This window comes from Acomys minous (assembly GCF_964271855.1).
Source record: "Acomys minous genome assembly, chromosome: 6".
Lineage (NCBI taxonomy): Eukaryota > Metazoa > Chordata > Mammalia > Rodentia > Muridae > Acomys > Acomys minous.
This window is the reverse complement of record NC_140487.1, coordinates 117,636,030-117,661,602: the sequence shown is the minus strand read 5'-3', so window position 1 is coordinate 117,661,602 and position 25,573 is coordinate 117,636,030. Positions and strand designations below refer to the sequence as shown.

Genomic DNA, 25,573 nt, shown 5'->3' with positions numbered 1-25,573 from the left:
GTTCCTGCTTCCAGGTTCCTGTCCTGCTTGAGTTCCTGTCCTGACTTCCTTCGATGATGAACAGTGATATGGAAGTGTGTGCCGAATAAACCCTTTCCTCCCCAACTTGCTTTTTGGCCATGCTGTTCCATCACAGTAACAGAAACCCTAAGAAAGACACATAAAAAGTCTTGCTAGGCATGGTGATGTATGCTTGTAATCTAATAATTGGGGAGGCGATGGCAGGAGTTCAGAACCATCTTGAGCAGTGCAACCTAAGGCCTTGTTTCAAACTGTTGGCAGCAGCCCAAAACCTTTCTGATTGGCAAAATGTAACATTTCCTCTAATCCAGTGGCAGATTAAGCAGCATTTGCTCAAGCGGCATTATCTTCTGAGTCATCTTGACCTTGAAATCCAACTCTTAGCGGCCAGACTGAAGAGCTCATCTCTATGTGCTACTTAGCTATTCATGAGAACTCGCCTTTCCTGCAGATCCAGGTATCAGAAGCAAAGTCCAGTTACCCTTGGAGCTAAGGAGTGTGACCTTCCCGGGTCTGACAGAGGGCCATTAGGGTTGAATGGATCTCTGTCCACAGACAGGGCCAGGGGGGTTTAACCTGCCCCCTCTAAGTGCTGGCCTTGGAGAGGCCTTGCATTTCAGCTGTCACTTGGAGTTCTAAATGTTAAGCTTGTCTATGTCCAGAAGTTGGGGAACCCAGAGGTGCTGGGAGGAAAAACTCCTCTCTCTAAATTTATTTTTTGTTTTTTTGTAGTGCCAGGGATCACACCAGGGCTTTGCACATGCTCTAATCTGTAATAATCAACATTCTCTTTAGTTTGTGGCCTTGGTGACTGAAAACAATTGTGCATTTTACCTTCCCTCCCACGTACCTGGTGATGCTCACACTTGTAGCTGGGACTGACCTTGAACTAAGTAACCCTCCTACTTCAGCCCCCTGAGCGTGCCACTAAGCCTGGTTAACACAGGGTTTTTCTGTGTAGCCTTGGCTGTCCTGGATGGACTCAATTTGTAGACCAGGCTGGCTTCGAACTCACAGTGATCCACCTGCCTCTGCCTCCCAAGTGCTGGGATTAAATGCATGCGCCACCATGCCCGGCTACCTTTTGCTTTTTTGAGACAAAGTCTCATGGAGCCCAGGGATTCCATCTCCACGGCTGGGATTACAGTGTGTGCCATCACAGCCAGCACTTGGGTTTGTTTGTTTGTTTTTGAGACAGGGTTTCTCTGTGTAGTCCTGGCTATTCTGAACTCTCTTTGTAGACCAGGGTGGTCTCAAACTCACGGAGATCCACCTGCCTCTGCCTCCCGAGTGCTGGGATTAAAGGCGTGCACCACAACGCCCTGCCTAAAGTTACTGTTCTTGTAGGGCAGGACCAGGAGACAGAGCAATGAAAAGCAGCTGCCTGGCAAACACCAGGTGATTGCTTGTGTCAGGTCAGAGAAACATCTGGCAGGTGTTTCAGAACTTTGATATAAGTGACTCCATTTTGAGTCTAGTCTGGTCTGTTGGGGGTCAGTGCAAATAAGAATGGTGTCCTGTAACTTTCAACATGGGATGGTAACATCTGTTACTCGGTGGTTGTGAATGCTGGAGGGTGGGGGTAGTGCCACACACACGCTCACCTACACACACTGGATGGTGTCCACTACCACCACCTATCATGGAGTAAGAAAGCAAGCACACCTGGCTTGAAGGGAGCTTTACATAGTCGCTCTTACAGAACAAATGCAGGATGGAGAATTTTCTTATTTTCTCCCTAGACCTGGTCTCACTATACAGCCCAGGCTGGTCTGGAACTCACTATGTAGCCCAGGCTGGCCTCAAATCCTCCTGCCTCCGCTGTTATTCTTCCCATCTATTGTGTGCTGCTTACCCAGCATCACTCCCTGTGTGGTAAAAAGCAGCGCCAGAGTAGCTGCGGTGGGAACTCAAGGTTATTTGTGGGGCTGACCAGCTTGCAGCCGCCCAGGTTCACTGCTGTGTGGAGTCGTGAAGACTGCGCACGGCCGCTAGCTAATCCTATTGAGACTGGGAGTGTACGCCTGTGAGAAGGGCAGCACAAGTCCTGTTTTACAGACAGGCAGGGTGCTGCATGCCCCAGCTCCGCTACCCTCGACACTCACCAGGGCTCACGTCTGGAGCCCTGCCCACCTCTTCAGGGACAAGGATCCCTGGTGCCTTCATAGTCCTTGGCAGCAAGGAAACAGTACAAGGCTGTTTTTGCTAATAATGCAGAGTAACATCTAGTTCTGAAAATGTTTATTATACATGCTGTATTCACGGAGAATCCAGGTGCCTGACGGGACTCAAGTCAGAGCTAACAGCCACATTCAGCTTGGAGAGGGTTAAGCCAATGCCCTCTTCTCCTTGTAGGTCGCCATCATCTTCTTGATTTCGGCAATCGCTTTCCCTGGATTCAGACCCTGGAGGAAAGAGGACAGTGTCAGTACCAGTACGATGGGAGGGAACAGAGGCGGCTAAGCCCCTTCCCAGAAGGGGTGGTGTGCAGATCCAGCCCCTCAAAACCCAACCAATTTGGAAAGGATAGCGCTACCCCAGGGTTCTGTTGTGCTGACTCCTGCTAGGTCAGCCCAGCAGGCAAACACGCCCATGGCGGGCAGCACACTCTGACTCCGCAAGATACCCAGGGTGGTGTTTTCTCTAAGACCACAGGCCGTGGTCAGCATTCGATGGACCCTACTACTGCTGTCAGTAAATCACTCACTGCAGAGACGACATACTCTCTCTCTCTCTCTCTCTCTTTCTCAATATATAATTAATTTTGTACGTTTATTCGTGTTTGGCCTGCATGTATGTCTGTGTGAGGGTGTCAAATCCCCTGGAACTAAAGTTACAGACAGCTATGAGCTGCCATGTGGGTTCTGGGAATTGAACCTGGGTCTTCCCCGAGACTGGAACAAACAACCCCGGGAACACTTTGCATTTTGAGTCTGACTGGTCGAAGCAGTAGCTCTGGCTGCGGCATGGCCCTGCAGCTGTAACATCTTTTGGCAGGTCTGATAAGTAACCTAGTAAATGTCAGCCTTGCAAACGCTGGGAGGGAAATGGCGGGGACATGGCAAAGTCAGACTTACCTGAGACTGGGGAAGGCCCTCTCACTTTAGAAGAATAACCCAGAAAACAAAGTCTTAAAGAAAGGGAGGAAGGCTGGGTGTGGTGGCGCACGCCTTTAATCCCAGCACTTGGGAGGCAGAGGCAGGTGGATCTCTGTGAGTTCAAGGCCAGCCTGGTCTACAAAGTGAGTCCAGGACAGCCAAGGCTACACAGAGAAACCCTGTCTCGAAAAACCCAAAAACAAAAATTAAAAAAAAAGGGGGGGGACGATGAAAATAACCCGAGGGGCAGAAGAGGTTCCTCACATACCAGAACACAGCAATCCCCAAAAGACACAGGTGAAAAGGTGCAAGAAAGGCAGGATGGACCCACACACACCATGTGCTGCACAGCTGGCCTCAGAGGACAGGGCTGTGCTCTCCTAAGCAGCCATCGCCTGTCCTGAGACTTGGGAGAGCCTGGGCCTTTCCAGCAGAGGTCTCCAAGACACACTGGAAATCTCTTTAAACTGCAAAGTGGCTACCTTACAGCTTCCTGTCTTGCTGCCCAGCCCCTGCCTGAAGGGCAGCCAGTGTCACACCTCCTAGTTCTTTATGCCCAGTGGCCAACACTGAGAGGTCCATGGTTGGCACCTGATCAGTAGGCAGCCAAACCACAGCTGGCCTTAGAGTTCTCTCTCAGAAATGGGAGCCGGGCAGTGGTGGTGCACACCTTTAATCCCAGCACTCAGGAGGCAGAGGCAGGCGGATCTCTGTGAATTCAAGGCCAACCTGGTCTACAGAGAGAATTCCAGGACAGCCAGGGCTACACAGAGAAACCCTGTCTCAAAACAAACAAACAAAAAACCAAGCAAAAAACCAATCAAACAAGACAAAACAACAAAAGAAATGAGGAGAGAGGGTGAAGACCAGGGAGCTGAAGCACATCAGTGGCCAGAGCTGTGACACGAGCTGAGGACCCTGGCTCCCACAGCCACCTGTTTGCCACAGTACTGGCTTCTGGTTCCTATCTGTGTGCTCTGGCAGCGTTCTTGCCTGCTCCGGCTCCACATCACCTACAAGGAAGGCCTGTTGCTCTGGGGACCTGGTGGAGTCTGTGAGTAAGAGCCATTCCAAGCTCCACCTGCGACAACAGGCACTCCAGTCCTTCTCCATCCCAGGTGGCCGCGCCATTCCTGCCCGTACCTTGGGGCACGTCTGTGTACAGTTCATGATGGTGTGGCAGCGGTAGAGAGAGAAAGGGTCCTGCAGCTTGGCCAGGCGCTCCTCTGTGAAGTCGTCCCTGGAGTCGATCATCCAGCGATAGGCCTGGGAAAGTGGGGTGGGTTAGCTGAGTCAGTGGCTGGCCTGGACAGGCTCGGCTGGGAAGTGCAGAAGCAAGCCTTGCTCTGTAGTTCTTGCCCATCCTGTAGGCAGGCTCCTAACCCTGTGTCCTAACCCTGTGTCCGTCACGAGCCTTTGATCCACCTGCGCTTGGTACCGCGGTGCTTAATGATATGGTACTGGGCATCAGCTCATTTTGCGGTTCTAGGTTCTAATTAGTGAAGGTGGGCTGTGCTAAATGCTCTTTCCTCTAGTTACAGCACCTGTTGGTGCTAGAACCTCCAACTGTTTCAGCCAACAAACTTCCAATTTGTTTCAGCCACGGTCTAACTGTGTCACCCTAGCTGGACTGGAACTCAGAGATCTGCCTGCCTCTCCCTCCTGAGTGCTGGATTTACAGGGATGTACCACCATGGCTGGCTTGTTTGCTATTTTAAGGCTAGGTCTAGCAATGCAGCCCAGCCTGGCCTTGCATTTATAATGTCCTGCCTTAGCCTCCCAAGTTACAGACATAAGAGGCTATCACACCTGTCACAGGAGGTTTGTCTATTTTCTGTCAATCAACACGTGTCCTGAGATTAGCAAACTCACAATGGTTTGCCACAGGGCCCTGGACCAGCTCCTGCTGTGTTACTGAGACCTGTGTGGTTCCCAACAAACTCAGATCCCAGGGAACAAGTGGCATGTGTGAGCCTACCTCACTGCCTATGGCAACACTCGTCTGTGGTCACACAGACAGTAACTTCCTTTTTAATAGGAAAATAAGAAGCATGATATAGCCTTCTGAGTTGCCTAACAGTCTGTGAGAAGCACTGACCACAAATCTGAAATGCAGCTTCCTGGCATGGACGGAGGTTCTCTGCACTGAGCTATCCACATGCAACACGCAATGACAAAATAGTTTCTTTCTAAGCAGCCTCCAGCCCAGCTTCCTGCCTTCCAATGAGCAGCTGTCCCTCAAAAACGCTGCGCCCATCTACACAGCCTGCAGCCAGGGGATTCAGTTCACACCTGCTGTAGAGTGGCCCCGCCCTCTGGGGTGGACCTCCTCGTTACAAAGGCATAGCAAGGCAAAGCCTCAGACTTGCTGAGAGCCACACGAGCCCAAGGCACTGGATCTCCCCACTGTACCGCACGGCACTGAACACTGTCCCTCTGCAGCAGGCCACTGCCTTAAGGAGTTGTGGCTGCTGGAGTCAGGGAGCACGTACCTGCATGAGAACTGCAGGTCCCAGGTACTTGTCCCCATTCCACCAGTAGCTGGGGCAGCTGGTGCTGCAGCAGGCACACAGGATGCATTCATACAAGCCATCCTGTGTGGAGGGAGAGGAAGTAAGAGACCACCAGCACATTGTGGAGGGCCGGCCTGCCCGCTGGGGGTGGTGGTGGCTCATCCCCCCCCCACCCCCCCCACACCCTCTCTCTTAGGGTTTCTCTGTGTAGCTCTGGCTGTCTTGGACTCACTCTGTAGACCAGGCTGGCCTCAAACTCACAGAGATCTACCTGCCTCTGCCTCCCAAGTGCTGGGATTACAGACGTGCACCATTGCACCTGGCACTCGTCTAAGATTCATTTAAAAAAAAAAAGAAAGAAAGAAAAGAAAAAGACTGCAATGAAATGCAAACCTCTGCTGATCAGAGACCAGGAACCTTAAGTTCAACAATGAAACATGTAGATACTCAGCAACTCCCCTCCCCCTCCCAGACCTAAAAGAGATATATATGAGGAGTTCCCAGCCAGTATGCAGTCTGCAATGCGGGGCACTGAGGGTCCCTGACAGTCTGTCCAGTGTCTGTCCAGCTGGGCAGTCCTCAAGTTTCCAGTGGGGCCTCAGTAGCACCCTAAGGTGCTTTGCACATTTCAACACCGAGCCTTGAACTCCAGCGAGGGGAGGAGGGGGTGTCAAAACTAGGGCACCTGAGGCCTTGTGCTGCTGACATCCTGTCTGTATGCTTGTATGTGGCCTCAAGCCCTCTCTGTGCCTACCAATTTCTGATTTTGACAAAAGGTAGCACACCAGAGGGGTCTGCATGCACAGGGGAACTGCTGGAGACAGGGCACCCAGACACTGCAACTGAAAAGACCCGCCAGAGGCAGTAGGCTGGCTGCTAGGCTGGATTTGTGGAGAGAGGTCAGCCACACTGTCATTATGCAACAGTAGTGGGAAGGCGAGGCATGTGTGGCAGAAACCAGATGTAGCAGAAGTAAGTGGCTCAGCTGCAAATTCATGCTTTACAGATAGGAGAGATCTGAGATTCCACCCCCAGCTACACACACATGCAAAAAATAAAATAAAATAAAATAAAAGTAGTTCATTGTATTTTCTTTTTCTTCTTCTTCTTCTTCTTCTTTTTTTTTTTTCAAGACAAGGTCAGTCAGTGTTACCCTTGGCTGTCCTGGACTCGCTTTGTAGACCAGGCTGGCCTTGAACTCACAGTGATCTGTCTGCCTCTACCTCCCAAGTGCTGGGATTAAAGGTCTGTGCCACCACTGCCTGGTCTTTTTTTGTTGTTGTTTGTTTATTTTTATTTTATGTGCATTGGTGTATTGCCTGCATGTATGCCTGTGGGTATTAGATCTGAGAGTTACAGACAATTGTGAGCTGCCATGTGGTGCTGGGAATCAAACTTGAGTCCTCTGGAAGAGTAGTCTGCTCTTAACCGCTGAGCCTTCTCTCCAGCCCCAGTTCATTGTATTTTCAATTATTTGTTACACTGAGCATACTAACTTAGAAAAGCAAATGCTACACAAATGTTTGTTATGTTTCATGTGGTGCTGGGGATAGGATTCCGGGCCTGTGCAAGCTAGGCAAGACCTCCACCAGAGTTCCAGCTCTGGCTTCATGCTAGTATGTGTGTATATATTTATTTTTGAGATTCTGTAGCCTGGGCTGGCCTGGAACTGTGTGTCTCAAGTCGGCCTTGAACTCATAAAAAACCTTCTGGCTCTGACTCCCAAGTGCTAGGATTATAGACATGAACCCCCACGCCTGGCTCCCTCGGAGGTACTTACATGAGGAAACCTTTATTATTGGGAATTTATGTTCAGAGGCTTCATTTCCTAATAAAGCCACCTCAAGCAATGCTCTCTAGCTGTGAGGCAGGTATGACCAGCCTGGATGAGAATGTGTCAGAATGTGCGAAGTAGAGATGACAGCAGGCAGAGTGATGCACTCAGGAACACTCTCAGCTGTAGGGTGCTCACTGGCCTGGGAGCATCACTGACTGTTTCCATGATGTGGACCAGATGCTCTCTGTGGCTTTAATGTTTTATGGTGAAGAGGAAGCGAGACAAGAGACTCGGACACGGGCACAATAGGGGCCCAGAAAGGAAGGGCGCGGTTAAAGTGGGCTCGGTCCACCTGTGGGGTCAGTGTGCCCACCGATCAGAGAGGAAAGGCAACGGAAAGTCGGATGCCGAACCCTCCACTCAATGTCGTAGCCCAGGACTGGGGCTGGGGTTCAGCTGGCAGAGTGCTCACTGTACAAACACAAAGCGGTGGGATGGATCCCAGCCGTGCAGAAACCAGATGAGGCACAAGGGAGGTGGAGGCAGGCAGATCACCCTGTGATATAGCCCCGTCTTGAGAAAAAAACTGGCCTGGATTCAAGAACAGCAACTCCAGGAGGCCAGTACCAGCCACACCAGTCAGGACGCAGCAGCGCAGTTGGGAACAGACAGCAAGGCTCTACTTTAGTCCTGCTCCGCCACCACCACACCGCCACACCCAAACCCCAAGCCTCCCACCCTAGACAGGCGCTCTGCCACTGAGCTCCAGCCACAGCCTGGCAAGCCGCCCCTCCCCCCCCTAGATACTTCCCGATTTCTTTCTGAGCACACTAAGTGTTCTGTGTCATCCCACGGCTCCCTAGACTTCCACAAAGCCAGCCTGCACAGCTGCCAGCAGGTAAGCACTGACCAGCTTCTCCCGGTCCTCGATGGACTGCAGGTACTGCTGCTTGCCCTCCTGGGACTCGTCCTTCTTCTTCAGATAGGGCTCAATGGATTTGTACTGTGCGTAGAAGTTACTCAGATCCTGGGGGAAAGGCGAGGGGAAAGGCGAGGGATCAGATCCTGCCAGGGCCTTCAGCGCCTGCTTGCTATCATCTCACGCCCACTTGCACTTTCCCTCTCATGACAAACAGAAACCGGAGGCTGAGACGAGTAAAAGTTCTAGAGGGAACAGTCAGTGTCAGCCACACACAGCTGGGAATCTCATCCACAGCAGACATGGCCACTGCAGTCCTTTTTCCTGCTGCCTCAAGCCAGGGAAGGTGCCCTAGGCGGCAGTGGGAGGGGAGCTCAGAGCAAACCAAACTACTGTTGCTTTCCCACTTCCACAATGTTCTTTGCAGTTATGGCTAAATCCTTCCTTTCTGGGCTGTCTCAACTCTGAAATTCTAAGGCCAAACAAACCCAGCAGCAGAGCTTCAGGGTCTCCAGGCACACCACCTGTCACCAGGATCCTTCCCTCACGCAAGCCACATGGGTGTGTACCAGGGAAGGTGTCTCCTAAAGTCTCCGGGGTACAATGGAATCCCCCTTGCCGTAAACACAGGGAGGGCCTGACCGTTCTATCAGGTCCACCAAAGTAGCCGCAAACACCCAGACCTAGCCTGCCAAAGACCACACGGCAGGACACCGCCCCTGCCACCGATGGGAGAGCCACAGACTCACAGGGACTAGATCCTTGATCACATACATATGTGGAAGAGGGTAGATTTTTGAGACTTTGTTGAGGTCCGTGTCGATCCTGCGTGTGCATGCCAGAGTGTTGCCTCCATTGATGTTCATGGCACAAGAGCCACAGATCCCTGAGGGAGACAGCAGGTGACCTCAGGCGTCCAGTCCTTTCTTCTAGGCCACACTGACCACCATCAGCAACTGCACTAACGGAATGTCTTTTCTCCCTTCTCTCTTTCCTGCCTAGACCTCAACCTGAGACGGGCAAGTACTACACCCTCTAAGCTACGTCCCTCGGCCCCTGAAGCCTCCAGCGAGCTTCTTCCATCTTTGTTTATCCCAAGTTTCCAAGGCTAGTGAGCAGCTGAGCAGACAGGGGCCTGCCTGACTTCTGGTTCCCAACTCACTCCGTGTCTTCCCTTGCAGAGTCCCGTAACTCCACAACCCCACCCCCACATAGTCACCTAAGTGCCTCATATAAAGACACAACAGCTCTGGCTCACAGACGGGCTCCATGGCCACAAATGCCAGCCAGGCTTCAAGGCACCATGTGATTTTGTCTTCTGAGTTTTTATTTTATTTTATTTAATATATTTTATTAATTTATTCATATTACATCTCAATTGTTATCCCGTCCCTTGTATCCTCCCATTCCTCCTTCCCTCCCCCTTTTCCCTTACTTCCTCTATGACTGTGACTGAGGGGGACCTCTTCCCCATGTATACGCACATAGGGTATCAAGTCTCTTCTTGGTTCTTTTGAGTTTTTAAAAAAATTATAATTATTAAATTAATTTGCTTTTTACTTAAAATCATATTTTAATACATTTTACCTTTGTTGTATTATCACTAGCAGTTATTTTTCTTTTCTTCTCTTTCTCTTTTTTTGTTTTTGAGACAGGTTTCTCTGTGTAGTCCTGGTACTTACTCCATAGAGCAGGCTGGCCTCAAACTCAGAGATCTGCCTGCCTCTGCCTCCTGAATGCTGGGATAAAGGCATGCACCACCACACCTGGCCTTTCTCTTTCTCTTTTTTGAGACAGGGCTTCACTATGTAGCCCTGGACTTGCAATAGAGACTGGGCTGGCCCTAAGACTCAGAATGATTTGCCTGCCTCTGCTACCCAGCGCTCCAAGCCTCGGCTAGTGTTTTCAGACACACAGAACATTTGTACAGCTGTTAGAGGAGGAACTTGTCTTCTCACTAGCTCAACAGCTCAGCATGAGGACATCACCCCGGGAAAAGCGCAGGACTGGAAAGGCTTTAGCCAGAAATGGCCATCTTGCTAAACCAAGAGCTCATACTGCAAAAGGCAGCTAGCCTGTCCTCATGGTGCTGACCAGCTCACGGTGGCAGCCAATCTCCAGGGTGTCCCCATCAGTGGCAGCCAAACATCTTTGGACTCAGAACCCCAGTTTAGGTCTAGTGACAATAGAAGCCACGCTCACCTTCTCTACATGATCTTCGGAAGGTCAAAGTAGAATCAACTTCATTCTTAATCTTGATTAAAGCATCCAACACCATAGGTCCACACCTGGTAGAGAAAAGTGCTCAGCTGCATTTGAAGGTCAGCATCCTGGCTTCCCTGCTGCACAATGATCAGGGCACCTGGATGCATGACCCATTTAGCCTCATCAACACCAGAGTTTCTTTTTACTTGCTTAAAGGTTTAACTACTACACTGTTTTACTTATTTATTCTTTGTGTGTGTGTGTGTGTGTGTGTCCGTCCCCCCCCCCCCCGCCCCCTTTCTTTTCCAGGTAGTGTTTCTCTGTGTAACAGCCCTGGCTGTCCTAGAACTTACTTCATAGACCAGGATGGCCTCAAACTCAGAGATCTGCCTGCCACTGCCTCTCCAGTGCTGGGATAAAGACATGCACCACCACACCCAGCTTTGTTTTATTATTCTTATCCTCATTTTCTTTTTTTTAAATACTGGGGCTCGAACCTGGGCCTTACACAAACCTTGCAAATGCTGTACTGTTGAGCTATAACCCCAGCCCTCATTAATTTTTGTAAAGCAGGGTCTCAATGCACCACCAAGTTGGCTTCAAACTTGTATCCTCCTACTTGGAACACTGATGTACTTGGGGCAACAGGTGCACACAACTGTGCCTGGCCCCGCCTTCCAATTGTTTCGGTGGGCTGCAGCCTCCCAAACGCTAAGCTCCAGAACCACTGAGCTGTACTTCCAACCTCCTTTCCTATCTTCTTAAGGGAAAGTCTTTTTTCTTTTTTTGTAAATTAAAAAAAAAAAAAAAGCCGGGTGTGGTGGCACACACCTTTAATCCCAGCACTTGGGAGGCAGAAGTAGGTGGATCGCTGTGAGTTCAAGGCCAGCCTGGTCTACAAAGTGAGTCCAGGACAGGCAAGGCTACACAGAGAAACCCTGTCTCGAAAAACCAAAAAAAATTTATTTATTTATTTATTTTATGTATGAGTGCTCTATCTGCATGTATACCTGCAGGCCAGCAGAGGGCACCAGATCTCATTATAGATAGTTGTGAGCCACTATGTGGTTGCTGGGAATTGAACTCAAGACCTCTGGAAGAGCAGATAGTGCTCTTAACTGCTGAGCCTTCTCTCTGCCTTAAACGACTGGTCTTAAGCCTTTTCTTTTTGTGTTCCAGGCTATCATCAAACTGGAGATTCTCCTGCCTCAGGCTCCTGAGAAGGCTTTAGAGAAACAAACAACAACAACAAAAACAACCCTCCAACCATAAGCACCTGATCTAGGAATTTCCCTGGCAGCCCAGAACATATGCTGACTTTCAAGGGCCGCACAGTTCTCGGAAACACTTAATTTAGTTCAAGCTCTAGTTTCTCTTGTGGTTTCTACATCCCTATGAAAACTACTTTGCCATGACTCTTCAAATTGCCTTTTTTTTTTTTTTTTTTTTTTTTTTTTGCAGAGGGGGAAGGGGAAGAGTGCCCTGGAACTCGATTTGAGGACCAGGCTGGCCTCCAACCCTCAGAAATCCACTTGCCCCTGCCTCCAGAGTGCTGGGATCAAAGGCATGTGCCACCACTGCCTGGCTCAAGTTTTCTACTGTTGTCAGAGTAAGCCCTTTTGGAATGTATGCGGATTTATTTTGTGGCCCAAAGTCTTGGTGAGCATACCATTCACATTTTGGTACTGTTAGGTGTGGGATATCAGGAAAGGTGACTGACAGCAGGCGCCAACAACTAACTGTCTTACTTCCCTGCAGATGTGCTGCTTCTGTTTCTGTGTGTGTGTGTGTGTGTGTGTGTGTGTGTGTGTGTGTGTGTGTATGAAGTTCCTGCAGACGCCAGAGGAGGTCATCAGATCCCCTTGGCGGGGGCAGTTGCAGGCTGTTAGGAGCTGCCTGGCATGGATGTAGAAAACTGAATTACAACCCCCTGCAAGAGCAAGTGCTCTTGATTGCTGAGCCGTCTCTCCAGCCCCTTGAAAGAATTTGTGTATGCATGTGTATATGTGGAAGTAAGGTCAGCCTCAGGTACTGAGCCTCAAACACTGTCCATCTTGCTCTGTTGAGATAGGGCCTGTCACTGAAACTAAAGCTATCAAAGACGAGGCTGGCTGGCTAGTCAGTGATCTGCCTGTCTCTGCTTCTTCAGTGCTGGGATAACAGGTACATGCTAGCTGTGCCCCACTTTTTCCATGTGTTCTGGATTTCACATGGGCTCAGACGCTGAGCATCTCTGCAGCCCTAACCTGTTTTTGCTTGCTCATTTGTTTGAGACAAGGTCTCACATAGCTCTGTTTCGCCTTGATTTTGCAAGGTAGCTGAGGATAACCTTGGAACCCTTTTTTTTTTTTTTTTAAAGATTTATTTATTTATTTATTATGTATACAGTGATCTGCCTGTATATACAGCTGCACGCCAGAAGAGGGCATCAGATCTCATTATAGATGGTTTGAGCCACCACGTGGTTGCCAGGAATTGAACTCAGGACGTCCGGAATAGCAGCTGGTGCGCTTAACCTCTGAGCCATCTCTCCAGCCCCCAACCTTAGAACTCTTGTCCTTCTGCTTCTCTTGCCCAATCGACGGGATATGCCTAGCCAGTGTGCTTCCTTCACACGGTCTCTGTGGAACCGGCAGTCCTGGATCCCACCCAGCCTGACGGAGGAGTGTGAATGTTTTACAGTTTTGAGAAGGTGATCAACATGGCAGATTCAAGCACTGGAAAGAGTTTCTAACCGAATTTGGGGTTGGATTCCTCCTTGACTCTTTCCAGGGTCCCCACACTTTCCATGTTCTCTGGTGCCCCTGGTTTAGGTCTTTCTGTTGCCATGAGGCTAGGGCCTGAGCTCACTGAGATTTATGCAGCTAACTCACTCAGTCACCCTATCCCAAAAGTCTGCTCCCTGCCAGTCCCTTCCCGGTGCCCTCAGTCCTTCCTGTCTGCTCCCTGGGGTTGTCCTGATGAACTTTCCTTTTATTTTTAATCCTATAATTTTAGCCACATATTACTGAAGTGGGTTTCTTTTTTTTTTTTTTTAAAGATTTATTTATTATGTATACAGTATGCATCAGATCACATTATAGATGGTTGTGAGCCACCATGTGGTTGCTGGGAATTGAACTCAGGACCTCCGGAAGAGCAGTCAGTGCTCTTAACCACTGAGCCATCTCTCCAGCCCCTGAAGTGGGTTTCTTTCTTTTCTTTTCTTTCTTTCTTTCTTTTATGTATATGAATGCTCTGTTTTCATGCACACCAGAAAAGGGGATCAGATTCCATTACAGATGGTTGTGACCTGCCATGTGGTTGCTGGGATTTGAACTCAGGACCTCTGGAAGAGCAGCTTGTGGTCTTAACCACTGAGCCATCTATTGAGCCTGATTTGCAAAATGTTAATCTCCTAATTATCTGTCAATATTTTTAATTTTCCATAATAAGACAGTTAGCTAAGAGTATGCTGTGGGGCCGAGGATATGGCTCAGTGATTATACTGCATGCTTGAAGCTCTGGGCATAGTCTCCAGACTCATAAACCATACCTGCCATCTCAGAATTGGGGAGGTGTAGGAGGAAGGCCAGAAATTCAAGGTGTTCCTCAGTAAGTTCAAGAACAGCCTAAGCTACAAAAGACGCTCTCAGCGGGTGGGTTGGGGGGTTGAGAGAAAGAGAAGGGACTGTTCAATGGTTGGTTTCTGGAACTTCTCAACTGGACACCTGACTTTAAAAGCAGAAAAGAGAATCCAGAACACTAGAGAATCAGATTTTCATGTCTCTCAGGACCTGAAAAGCATTTCCCACATCAAATTATGAGCTCTCCTTTAGAGGGGGCACAGCTCAGTGGGGAATGGTGTGCTGAGCAGGCATGAGGCCCTGGGCTCAGTCCTCAGCACCGCAGACCTACCCTGAAGTGAGCGAGCCCTCCCACCCGCCTCCTTACCAAGCACTTGGCTGGAACAGACACTCACTTATTCAGATCAACCTCGTAAGTCTGCATCCGGGGTTTGTCTCCGCTCTTGTCTGGGTCCCATCGGTAAATGGCAAATTTTTTGACTCGGGGAGCTGTAGCAGCAGCTGTCTGTGCTCCTCGGCAGACCTGAAACTTGAAAAAGCCAGAAAAAGGAAAAAGAAAAACATTAAAAACTGCAAGATGCTTCTTCACTTAGCTGGTGTGATAACTGTATTATTGGGCACACAGCTTCCTTGGAGGGTGCAGTCACCAACACCCAGAAGACATTAATCTTTTGATAATTAGTGATATGCCTGCCAGCCAGGGTCCAGGGGCTAGTGACAGGCCTAAGCAAAACAGAGAGAACCTTCATTTTTACAGAAAAATAAACTGGTGACCTACAGTGAGATGGAACAAAGTACACAGAGTGACACTGAGGAGGTGAAGCCAGCATCTGAAGAAACGCAGAGGTCACGGGCTGTATGCCTGGGGTTGAACTGGAGCCCGATGAACAGGGTGTTAGGAAGCCGAGGGGACAGCAGGTGTGAGGGTGTGCAGGCAGACATGTGCATCTATGCGGCACAGTGTGCTAGGATGCGGGAGGCTGGTGTGAGGAGGTAAACACATCTAGCTGGGTTCATTTTATCCTGAGAACCATGGAAAGCAGTGAAACTTCATTTGGGATGTGGTCTCATACACGGTCCAGGCTGGATTTAAACTTTTCAATCTTCCTGCTTCAGCCTTCTAAATGCTGGGATTATAGGTGTATGCCACACAACCAACAAACACAACTTTAAAAAAAAAGAGAGATTTATTTATTATTTTGTATACAGTGTTCTGCCTGCATGTACACCTGCAAGCCTGAAGAGGGCATGAGATCACATTATAGATGGTTGTGAGGCACCATGTGGTTGCTGGGAATTGAACTCAGGACCTCTGGAGGAGCAGTCAGTGCCCTTAACCTCTGAGCCATCTCTCTAGCCCCCAAGCAACACAACTTTAATCCTGGTGGTGACATTATGTTGTGCTGTGGCTGTGTGTGAGATAACAACAGTTAAAAAGGGAGATCTGAAGAAAGCAGTCAGAATCCATCAAAACAAGACTCTGTGGGCAGTGAGATGGCTCAGAGGGTCCGAGTGCTTGCCGTGCAAGCCTGGAACCTTGAGTCGGATCCCCAGAAGCCATGTAAAGGTGGAGGAGACACTATGGAGTTATCCTCTGAGCTCCATGTCCACAATGTGGCATGTGCCACCTTCCTCCTCATAGAAACACAATAATAATAAAAACAATATTTTTACAAACCCTAACATGACAGCTATGGTGGTGGTGCATGCCTTTAATCACAGCATTCGTGATGCAGATCCCTGTGTTCAAAGCCAGCCTAGTCTATACAGAGAGATCAAACTAAACCAAAAACCCAACATGGTAACATTTCAAAATGGCCCAGATCTGAGGATGGTGGCACAGGCTTGTAAACCCCAACACTTGGGAGGTGAGGCAGGAGGATTGTGAGTTTGAGGCCAGATGAGGCTGAGACCCTGCATTTAGAGAGAGGAAAGCACCCCACCCAAACCCAGTGGAAACTCATATGTCTGAACACAAATGCAATTAGGGAACAAACATGTTCTGCTCTGTGATGACTCTGCTACATTTCAGCAAAATAAAGTCTCTGCTCCCTGAGTCAGACCGAACCCCATACCTCTCATGCTAGCTGAAAACTACACACAGGGGAAGATGACCCTGAACTCAGATGCTCCTACCTCCACTGCCCAATGCTGGGTCAGCAGCCATGCCACACAATGCCTGCATTATGCAGTGCCAGGGATGATACAGACACAGTCCCAGCTTTTACGTGGGTTCTGGGGAACCAAACTCAGGTCATGAGGTCTGTATGTGTTCTTCCCTGCAGAGCCATCTGTCTCCCTGATCCCCCTTTATCATGTGGCCATGAATGTAACTTCTGCGTGCTGGGGTTGTACGTGTGGGCCACTTTGCCTAGTTCATGTGGTTCTAGGACTAGAACTCAGGACCTCACACATGGTAAGTGAGCACTCTACCAACTGAGCTACATCTCCAGCCTTGTTTACAAGATACACCCTAGAGGGGCGGCGCCAGCTGCGTCTTACACTCTCAGCCTCTGTACACAGCAGTTTGACCCATGCTTAGGAAAGACTGAAGCAAAAGCTGAACATCAATTAAGCTACATCAAAGTGTGACTCATTAAACAACATCATTTAAGTGCACAGACTGCTGCAGTGCAACCTGTATGAGTCAAACCCACGGCTCTGTGTGCATCACCTGGCTGCTGCTCCCCTGTAAGCAGGTGAGGCAGGGGCCACAGGTTTGTTTGTTTGTTTGTTTGTTTTCAGCCTTGCTATCAGGAGGGGTGTGTTGGTGCCAACACCAGCTACAAATCAACTCTCTCTCTCTCTTTTTTTTTAAAGATTTATTTATTAGCTTACATGTCAGTAGAGGGCACCATCTCCCATTACAGATGGTTGTGAGCCACCATGTGGTTGCTGGGAATTGAACTCAGGACCTTTGGAAGAGCCGGCGGAGCTCTTAACCTCTGAGCTGTCTCTCCAGCCCCCACAAATCAACTCTCAATCTGTCTACAGAACGATACAAAGCACATCTCAGGGTGGCCAGAGCACTTACGACTCCATTATCTGAAGAAGAAAACACCTGAAGAAGTCTGGTGTGGTCAAATGCCCATGACCCCAGACCTTAGGAGGTGGCGGCAGAAGGATCAGGAGTTCAGGGCTATCCTGGGCTACATGAAACTGTTGCACGATCCCCATCCCCAAGAAAAAAGAAAGTAAAGATGGAAATTATGTCTCACAACCTCATCAATCTGCCTAGGAACCAAGGAAAGTTGTTTCAAGGAAAGAACCCTACCCGCTTATGTAAGACACTCTTGGCTAATGCCCACTGGTGTATTTCCTTGTTTGTTCACTTGAGACAGACTCCCTGTGTGTGTGGTCTAGGCTTGTCTCCTGCATCTCCAGCACTGGGATTCCAGGCGTGTGCTACACTCCCAACTATCCTGTGGCACTTCAGAGCAAGTGAAGAGAGGGAAGGCAACTGAAAATGTGTGCTCCAACCATCTCTGCTTGTTTACTCACTTTGGTTTTATTTTTCTTTATTTAGTTTGTTACGTAGGACATAAGCCATTACAATATATTCACTGGGGAAGGGCATGGTTTAATGAGTTTGAACAAAATAATATTTCCACAGTCAGACTATTTTCACCCATCCAAAACGGTCTCTTCATCGTCATCCCATGGCCAGCTTCTCATTCAACACACCAGATTTCTGCTGGGTGGTGGTGGCACACACCTTTAATCTCGGCACTGGGAAGGCAGAGGCAGGTGGATCTCTAAGTGTGAGGCCAGCCTGGTCTACAACGCAAATTCCAGGACAACTACGGCTACACAAAGAAACCCCACAAAAGTCACACAAGTTACTGTGTAGGTGTACAGTTCTCTGGCTTTAAAAAGTAACCTGGGGGCAGCTGGGACAGTGGTGCAGCACTGTGAAGCCTCCCAGTACTCAGGAGGCAGAGGTAGACGGATCTCTGTGAGTTCTAGGCCAGGCTGGTCTACATAGTGAGTTCCAAAACAGCCGGAGCTACAGAGTACACAGTGAGACCTGTCTCAAAACAAACAAACCAACCAAAACCCCAAACCTGGGGCCTGGAGAGATGGATGGCTCAGCAGTTAAGCTGCGCACAACCACCAGTAATTCCGTCTGTAGGGCATCCTACCCCCTCTCCTGGATTCTATAGGCAACTGCATGCATATGCATATATATGTATATGCATATACGTGTGTACACGTACACACACACACACACACACACAATCTAAAAATACAAATAGAAACAGGCCAGCCAGATGGCTCAGTAGAAAACCATGTACCAGGCCGGGTGGTGGTGGCGCACATCTTTAATTGCAGCACTTGGGAGGCAGAGGCAGGCGGATTGTTGTGAGTTCAAGGCCAGCCTGCTCCACAAAGCAAGTCCAGGATAGTCAAGGCTACATAGAGAAACCCTATCTCAAAACACCAAAATCAAACCAAAACCAAAAAAAAAAAAAGAAAGAAAGAAAGAAAAAGAAAAAAATCAAGCCATGTGCCACCAAGCCTGACAACCCGAGTTACATGTCCAAACCTATGTAAAGATGGGGAGAACTGAATCCTGCAGGGTTTCTTCTGCACACGGAGGGACCTGTGTACCCCCACACATAAAATAAATAACACATGATAAACATCCGGCAGAGCTACATCAGGGACAGTGACGTCAGACACAGAACAGTGGCTCCCGGGGGCCCTAGTGCTGCCCATTCCATCACAGCCACTTCTTCATCCTCACTCCTTAGTACTCAGCAACCACCCTGTGCCCATGTCTGCTGTTAGCTACCACCTCGGTTTATATAAATGCTACATCTTACTATGCAGCCCAGGCTAGCCTTGGACATGTGGCAAGCTTCTTGCTTCGCTCCTGTGTGCTGAGACAGCACCACACATCCAGTTATGGCCCCACAGTGCTGAGGGCCAATTTAGCAGCACTCAGAGGGCAGCAGGAGCTCAGCATGCTCAGTCCACTCCCTCTGGGCCTGCTGAAATAGCAAGTGACCTGCAATGGGGCTTCACGTCACCTTCCTCCTATTTAAATACTTGTTTCTACAAAGACAGATGGTGGAACACACTTTTCAGAAAGGACTAGGGTTAGACTGAAATTCATTTAGGATTATTATTATTTATTTTTTTTGAGATGAGGCTTCACATAGCCCAGGCTGGCCTCAGATTTACTATGTGGCCAAAAATGAACATAACCCCCTGATCCTCCTGCCTCATCCTTGCAAGTGCGACACCAGCCAGGACTAGCAATCAGCTAGAATCCTGTTGTTTTCAGACAGGGTCTCACATGGAGCCTTGGCTGTCCTGGAACTTGGTAGTAGACCACACTGGCTTTGAATTCACAGACATCTGACTACCTCTGCCTTCTGAGTACTGGAATTAAATAGTGTGTACTACCGTGCCAGTCTATTTTATTTATTATTATTGTTGTTGCTGTTTTGTTTTTTGAGATAGGGTTTCTCTGTGTAGCCTTGGCTGTCTTGGACTTGCTCAACCTGCCTCTGCCTACCAGAGTGCTGGGATTAAAGGCGAGCACCTACTTTAGTATGCTTGGCTGCTTTATTTTTATTCATATGTATGCAGTGTGTTTGTCTGGGTAGTGCCACATGTGTGCAGGTGCCTGAGGAGGCCAGAAGATGGCACTGAATCTGCTACAGCTGGAATTACAGGTGGCTGTGACAGGACAAGGGTGCTGGGAGCTGAGCCATCTCTCTAGTCTGGGATTTGTGGTTTTCAGAAAGATGGGCTAAATCCCAGTATGCTGTATGTGTGGAGCACAGTGACAGAGGCAAAGCAACTACACATCAGTGAGGGGAGAATTAGTGTGGGCCTGGTGACTAGTGAGACACCAGGACAAGGGGCATGCTGGCCCGAGGAGTGGCTCATGGGCCACTCTCTTGAGAAGCCTGTGTCCACTCAAGGGGCGCACATGTGTGTGTGTGTGTGTGTGTGTGTGTGTGTGTGTGTGTGTGTTGTGTGTAAAGTTTGTCTCTCCCCTAATGTCTGTGCCTAAGTCTATATTAAAACTTTTTTTAATAAACCACTTTGATTTATTACGGCTGTGCGCACGACGCCAGTGCTAAGGTGTGCTCTTGTGTGGTCAGAGGAATGCTCTGCAGTTCCGTTCCTTCCTTTCGCCTTCATGTGGGAGGGTGACTGGGACTCCGGTCGTCAGGTCTGAGCAACAAGCATTTTTCCCCCACCGAGCCATCTCTTTGGCTCTTGGAGTTTTTCCTAATACAATTCACCTTTGCTTTTAAAGGAGACTGCGTGGACGGGGAGGAGGGGCAAAGGGTGAGACTTTGTTCTCTCTCTCCCTCCCTGCCCAGCAACTTCCAAGTCCCTCATGGGAGTGGAGACTGCAAACACATTTGCACCTCAATCTATGACTCTAGTGAGTCACAGGCCTCATGTTATTCTGACTGGTAGATGGGCATTGGAGGTGGCTTTGCCCTCCTGCAGTTCACAGTCCAGATGAAGAAATAAGGCCTTGCTGCTGACAGTTAGCCCATAGCAGCTAAACACTCACAGGCAGACCTGCAGTCCTGGTGCAGAGCAAGCCCAGGAGACCCGGAACCCGAACCTATGGCCCTGGGCAACACAGCAGGCTCATCACAGAGCTCGGGATTCAGAGTACAAACATACCTTCCCACAGCAAGGAGGCCTCTCTCACTATGTATTTTTTGTTTTGTTTTGTTTTTTCGAGACAAAGTTTCTCTGTGTAGCCTTGGCTGTCCTAGACTCACTTTGTAGACCAGGCTGGCCTCAAACTCACAGAGATCCGCCTGCCTCTGCCTCCTGAGTGCTGGGATTAAAGGCGTGCGCCGCCTCACCCTGCCTGCCTCTCTTGCTATTACTGCCCTTAGAGAGGCGGGCAGAGGCCCCTCCTGAAATCCTAACACTGACCAGTGAACCCTTCTCTACAGATCATTCCAGAAAACCCTGACTGAGCCATAGAACTCACTCCTGCTGGCAGGGCTCTTACAACTTAACCACTGCCTCAGCAAGTAGGCAGAGGCTGAGAGACAAGGTCACTGAGAACTGTTAACTGTTAACTTATCATGAGGCTCCTCCCTTTCAGCAGCCACTGATTGCCTGTAGCTCTTTGATTAGAGGTGGGGCCTCGTGGAACTTCCCCCATTCGTGTTGGCATGAAATGGTGTTGTCATTATAAATCCAATCCCGCGTTCTCAGCCCTAAATACATGTTATGTATAAGGAACTCAATAGTGCCTCGTGTACGTTATATATACGTACAAATGTTATGTGTACATGGACTCAAGAGATTGTGTATGTGTGCATGTATATACTTAGCAGTGATAATTAAAGAAGTCATGAATTAGGCCCAGCTTGGTGGTGCCAGCACTCAGGACGCAGAGACAGGTGGATCTCTGTCAGTTCAAGGCCAGCCTGGTCTACAAACCCTCTGAGTCCAGGACAGGCTACACAGAGAAACCCTGTCTTGAAAAACAAAACAAAAAACAAAACAAAACAAACAAACAAACAAAAAAAAAGGAAGGAGGAGGAGGAGGAGGAGAAGAAGAAGAAGAAGAAGAAGTAGTAGTAGTAGCCATGAATTTGAGACAGAAGGAGGAGCATGGGTTTTTGTTGTTTCTTTGAGACAGGGTCCCAAGTAGCCCAGGTTAGCCTTGCACTCCACACACCCTGACCTTGCAGCCTCAGCCTCCTGAGTGCTAGGATGACAGGTGTGTGTCAGTGCACCCGACTCAGTAACCCTCCTATTCAGAAAGAGATGCATAGGCCAGGCACTGCTGGCACACATACCTTCATCTCTGAGTTCGAGGCCAGCCTGGTCTACAGAGTTCCAGGACAGCCAGGGCTACGCAGAGAAACCCTGTCTTGAACAAACCAACAAAGAGATGAAGAGTGAAAGCTGTCAGCTCGGATCCGGCAGGCTGGAGAGAGCTGGGGTTACAAGACGGTCAAATGTATGCTGCGTTATGCAGCCATGTCAAGCAGTTTAAAACGAGAGAGAGCTCAAGTAAATTCAAGAAGAACTAACATTTTTATATACTGACCATGTACCAGGAGCTGTGCTAAAGAGTTTTCAAGTACTTTACTTAAAATCTGTTGCAGGGCAGGGCGTGGTGGCACACATCTTTAATTCCAGCACTTTGGAGGCTGAAGCAGGCAGATCTCTGAGTTCCAGGCCAGGCAAGGGGGCACAGAGAGCCCTGTCCAAAACAACCAAACCAACAACAAACCTATTACAGGCTGGAGATATGTCTTAGCAGTTTGGAGAGGAGGATCCGGGTTCAGTTCCCAGCACGCACATGGCAGTCACACTCACCTGTGACCCCAGTTCTAGGGAATACAGCTCCCCCCTACTGCTCTCCATGGGCACCAGATAGGCACATGGTGTGCGTAGGCACATATGCAAGCACACACTCCTACACATGAATAAAAACATCTAAAAAAAAAAACCCACAGCAAAACCTGTCCTGGATCTACTGGTTTAAAAAATGGGGGGCAAATGAAGAGCTTTTAAACCCCCAAGAAGGTCTTGAGTTCCTGTTGCCGACCTTTGACGGGCTGTCCAGGAGGCCAGAAGAGGAAGCCGACTGAACGCGATTTGTAACTGTTCAGTCCCTTAAAGTAAGCAAAGGTCGTTTCTCTTGCCCTTTCTAAATCCTTCCACTGAGAAAGCACACACACACACACCTGCAGTGTGCAGCTCCCCGAGGATCTACGGCACGTGGGGGAGCCCTATGACAGACCGATGACAGAGCTACTACAGAGCTATAAACAAAAGCCGCTCCAGGCTCTCTGCCAGTCATCCCGTGCCAACTGTCTGCGATCAGTGTCACTACACACCCTTGAATTAAACACGCTTCAGGGAACCCGGTTTTGCCTGCCATCTGTCCACAGCCCGCACCTTTCGGGAGCTGAGTCGTTTTCTTCCACTGTTCCTTCCCTCTGAGGGTCAAGTGCACTGCCCTCCAGAGTACACTGCCTCTGACCTTAACCGATCCAGATCAGGATCGGTGCGACACGGGTCTCCCGGGCCCCACCCCCTGGCATCGCGCAGGCCTCCCTTTCACACAGGGCTGGCTGGTCGAGTCCAAGTATCTGGATTTGATTCCGGGTTCCAACAACCGATCGCTTATCGTATGACCTTGAGCAAATTCGCTTGCCCTCCCTGACCTCTGCCTTTCCGTAGATCTTTTCCATCCTCCGCAAGGCCGCTACTCTGCGGCGACGGTGAGGCGAGGGATGGCTAACTGACACCATGGATGGATGCTCAGGAGCTGCGCGCAGGTGATTAGTCTTCTACTGAGACCTGGACCCGGGCTCCCTAATGCCTCCCCGCGGCCTCTCCACCCAGGCAGCCTCGGTGACCCGCACGGCTCCCCCCACTGAACCACGGCGCCGGGGCTCACCTGCAGGCTGACTCTGCCCAGAGCACTACCCGTGAGGCCGCGCTTCAAGGAGACCCGGACCACCGCCGCCATCTTGCCTCCTGACGTCAGCCCCACCCTTTACCCTCCGGCATCCCGTCGAACACCGCGGTGGGAAGCGGGCCTCTCATCCTGAAGCCCGCTAGCTGCCTAAGCGCCAATGAAGGGAAGGCGGCTTCCGGTTTCCCGAGCGAGCGGACGGAAAGCGCGCGCGTGCGTAGTAACGGCCAGCGGAGCGCATGCCCACTGGGCCTCCTAAGTTTTGTTTTGTCTTTTTTTTTTTTTTGCCTCCCGTGTTCTTAAGGTGACCTTCTCTGGGGGCGGGAGGGTGGGAGGTATCCTGGAGAGGCGGGGCAAAGACCAGGAGGGGCGGAGGTTTCTAACTTTGCTTGGGGCCATGATTTTTTTAAAAAGAATTATTTTATTTATTGCATATACGTGATTTATCTGCAGAAGGGGGCGTCAGATCTCATTACAGATGGTTGTGAGCCACTATGTGGTTGCTGGGAATTGAACTCAAGACCTCTGGAAGAGCAGGATTTTAACCGCTCTCCACTTGCAATGTTAGATGTCAATTATCTCTGACTGTGGTCTAATTAGTTTTTTTTTGTTTTGTTTTGTTTTGTTTTTGTGACTCTAGAGAACCCGTCAGTCCGTAGCTGACTAAGACAGTTGATGAGTGACTGAAACGATCACAAAGATGAATGATAAAGGTGTTACTCATCCATTTATTCGTAAATAGGTACATAACTTTTGTGCCTGGAATCCCAGCAATTGGCAAGTGGAGGCAGGAGGAGGATCAAGATCATTCTAGGCTAGACAGTGAGGTTGGGGTCAGTCTGGGATACTTGAGACCCTGACTCAAAACACCAAAAACAAAAGCAAACAAAAACAAAGCAATCAGAAAGCAAGGGCTCCTGCTCTGTAACTGGGGCTGGGCTTTGAGTTGCTGTGGTAAGTGAGTGAGCCACTCACCTAATTCCTCTCGAATGGTGGAAGATGACAGTAGGAAAGAGGAGGTGATTTAGCCTAAGGCTGTTCACTAGGGAGGTGACCTTGGACTTCAGATCTTCCTGCTGGATGCTGGCATTTACAGATGTGTGTCATGCTGCCTGGTTGCGCTCCCAAGACTAAGCGCTCTCTACCAACTGAGCTGTACCCCCAGATTTTGTAACTGCTCTTTCTAGTACTTTTTATGGGTTCTCTCATAGTCTCTCTGACTTGGGTTTGACTACCTTGGGCAGATGTGATCTTGGTGTTCTAAGTCACTTGATCTCTTTAGGTACCCAGTGACTTGGCCAGTGCCCCTCCCCCCCATCCCCGTTTCCAGAAGGAATGGTTTTATTTCTTTCCATTCACATTTGGCAAAAGAAGGGACACTGTTTATAGTCTTTGGCTCCTCCCTGGGCCTCATTTAGATGCCACTGGAGAAATTAAGATGACTGGAAGAATATGGCTAGACGAGGCCAACTTTCTTAGACTTCTCCCTGAATCCGGCTTCTCTGCCAGGTGGCCTCATTAAAGGGGGTGTGGGGAGGCCTGAACCCCTGGAGATTTACCTTAATTGCTCCTTTCGAGGCCATATGACATTTGGACAAGTTTCTACCAGCTGATGTAAAATTCTGTGATTGACATGGTTGTCTTGTGCAACAGTTGACTTTCCAAGGGGTTGGCTCAGCACTGGGATAGGCTCTTCCAGTCAACCCCAAGAGACCTTTTGGGCCACTCAAATTGCCTGGCATTGTAGGAAGACTTTTTATTTATTTTTATTTTTATTTTGGTAACGCCTCCAGAGTGTCAACAGGCAGTATTTGAGAGCTGGACTCCTTAGCCATTTTCAGCCATCATGTCCAAGACGGACGCCACCCCAACACAAGTGGCTGCCCTTTCACGTTGCCCAGGTCACCTTGGCAAAAGCAGACTGCAGCCAGCAAAAGAAAGACCTTGATTTATGGAGAGGCCCTTGGTGCCAGTGTGCTCACACACCCTGCAGGCGCATCATTCCCGGGGTTCATGGGGATTTGGGAAGCTCAGTGTTATG

The 25,573-nt window shown here is 49.4% G+C and overlaps 1 protein-coding gene across 2 annotated transcripts; it reads right to left on the bottom strand.

Annotated features, from left to right (window-relative positions):
* Positions 1-2,247: 2,247 nt before the first annotated feature.
* On the bottom strand, positions 2,248-23,673 carry SDHB (succinate dehydrogenase complex iron sulfur subunit B). Of its 2 annotated transcripts, none has more exons than XM_084788200.1 (8): positions 23,515-23,673; positions 14,495-14,628; positions 10,531-10,616; positions 9,078-9,214; positions 8,320-8,436; positions 5,612-5,713; positions 4,263-4,385; positions 2,248-2,426 (listed from the first exon to the last, which is right to left on the bottom strand). In XM_084788200.1, the coding sequence occupies exons 1-8, from the start codon at positions 23,584-23,586 to the stop codon at positions 2,349-2,351; spliced, it is 849 nt and encodes a 282-aa protein (XP_084644326.1). In that variant the 5' UTR covers positions 23,587-23,673; the 3' UTR covers positions 2,248-2,348. The 2 variants fall into 2 exon arrangements, with proteins under 2 accessions (XP_084644326.1, XP_084644327.1); XM_084788201.1 differs by having other exon boundaries at positions 14,495-14,622; positions 23,515-23,649.
* Positions 23,674-25,573: the final 1,900 nt, after the last annotated feature.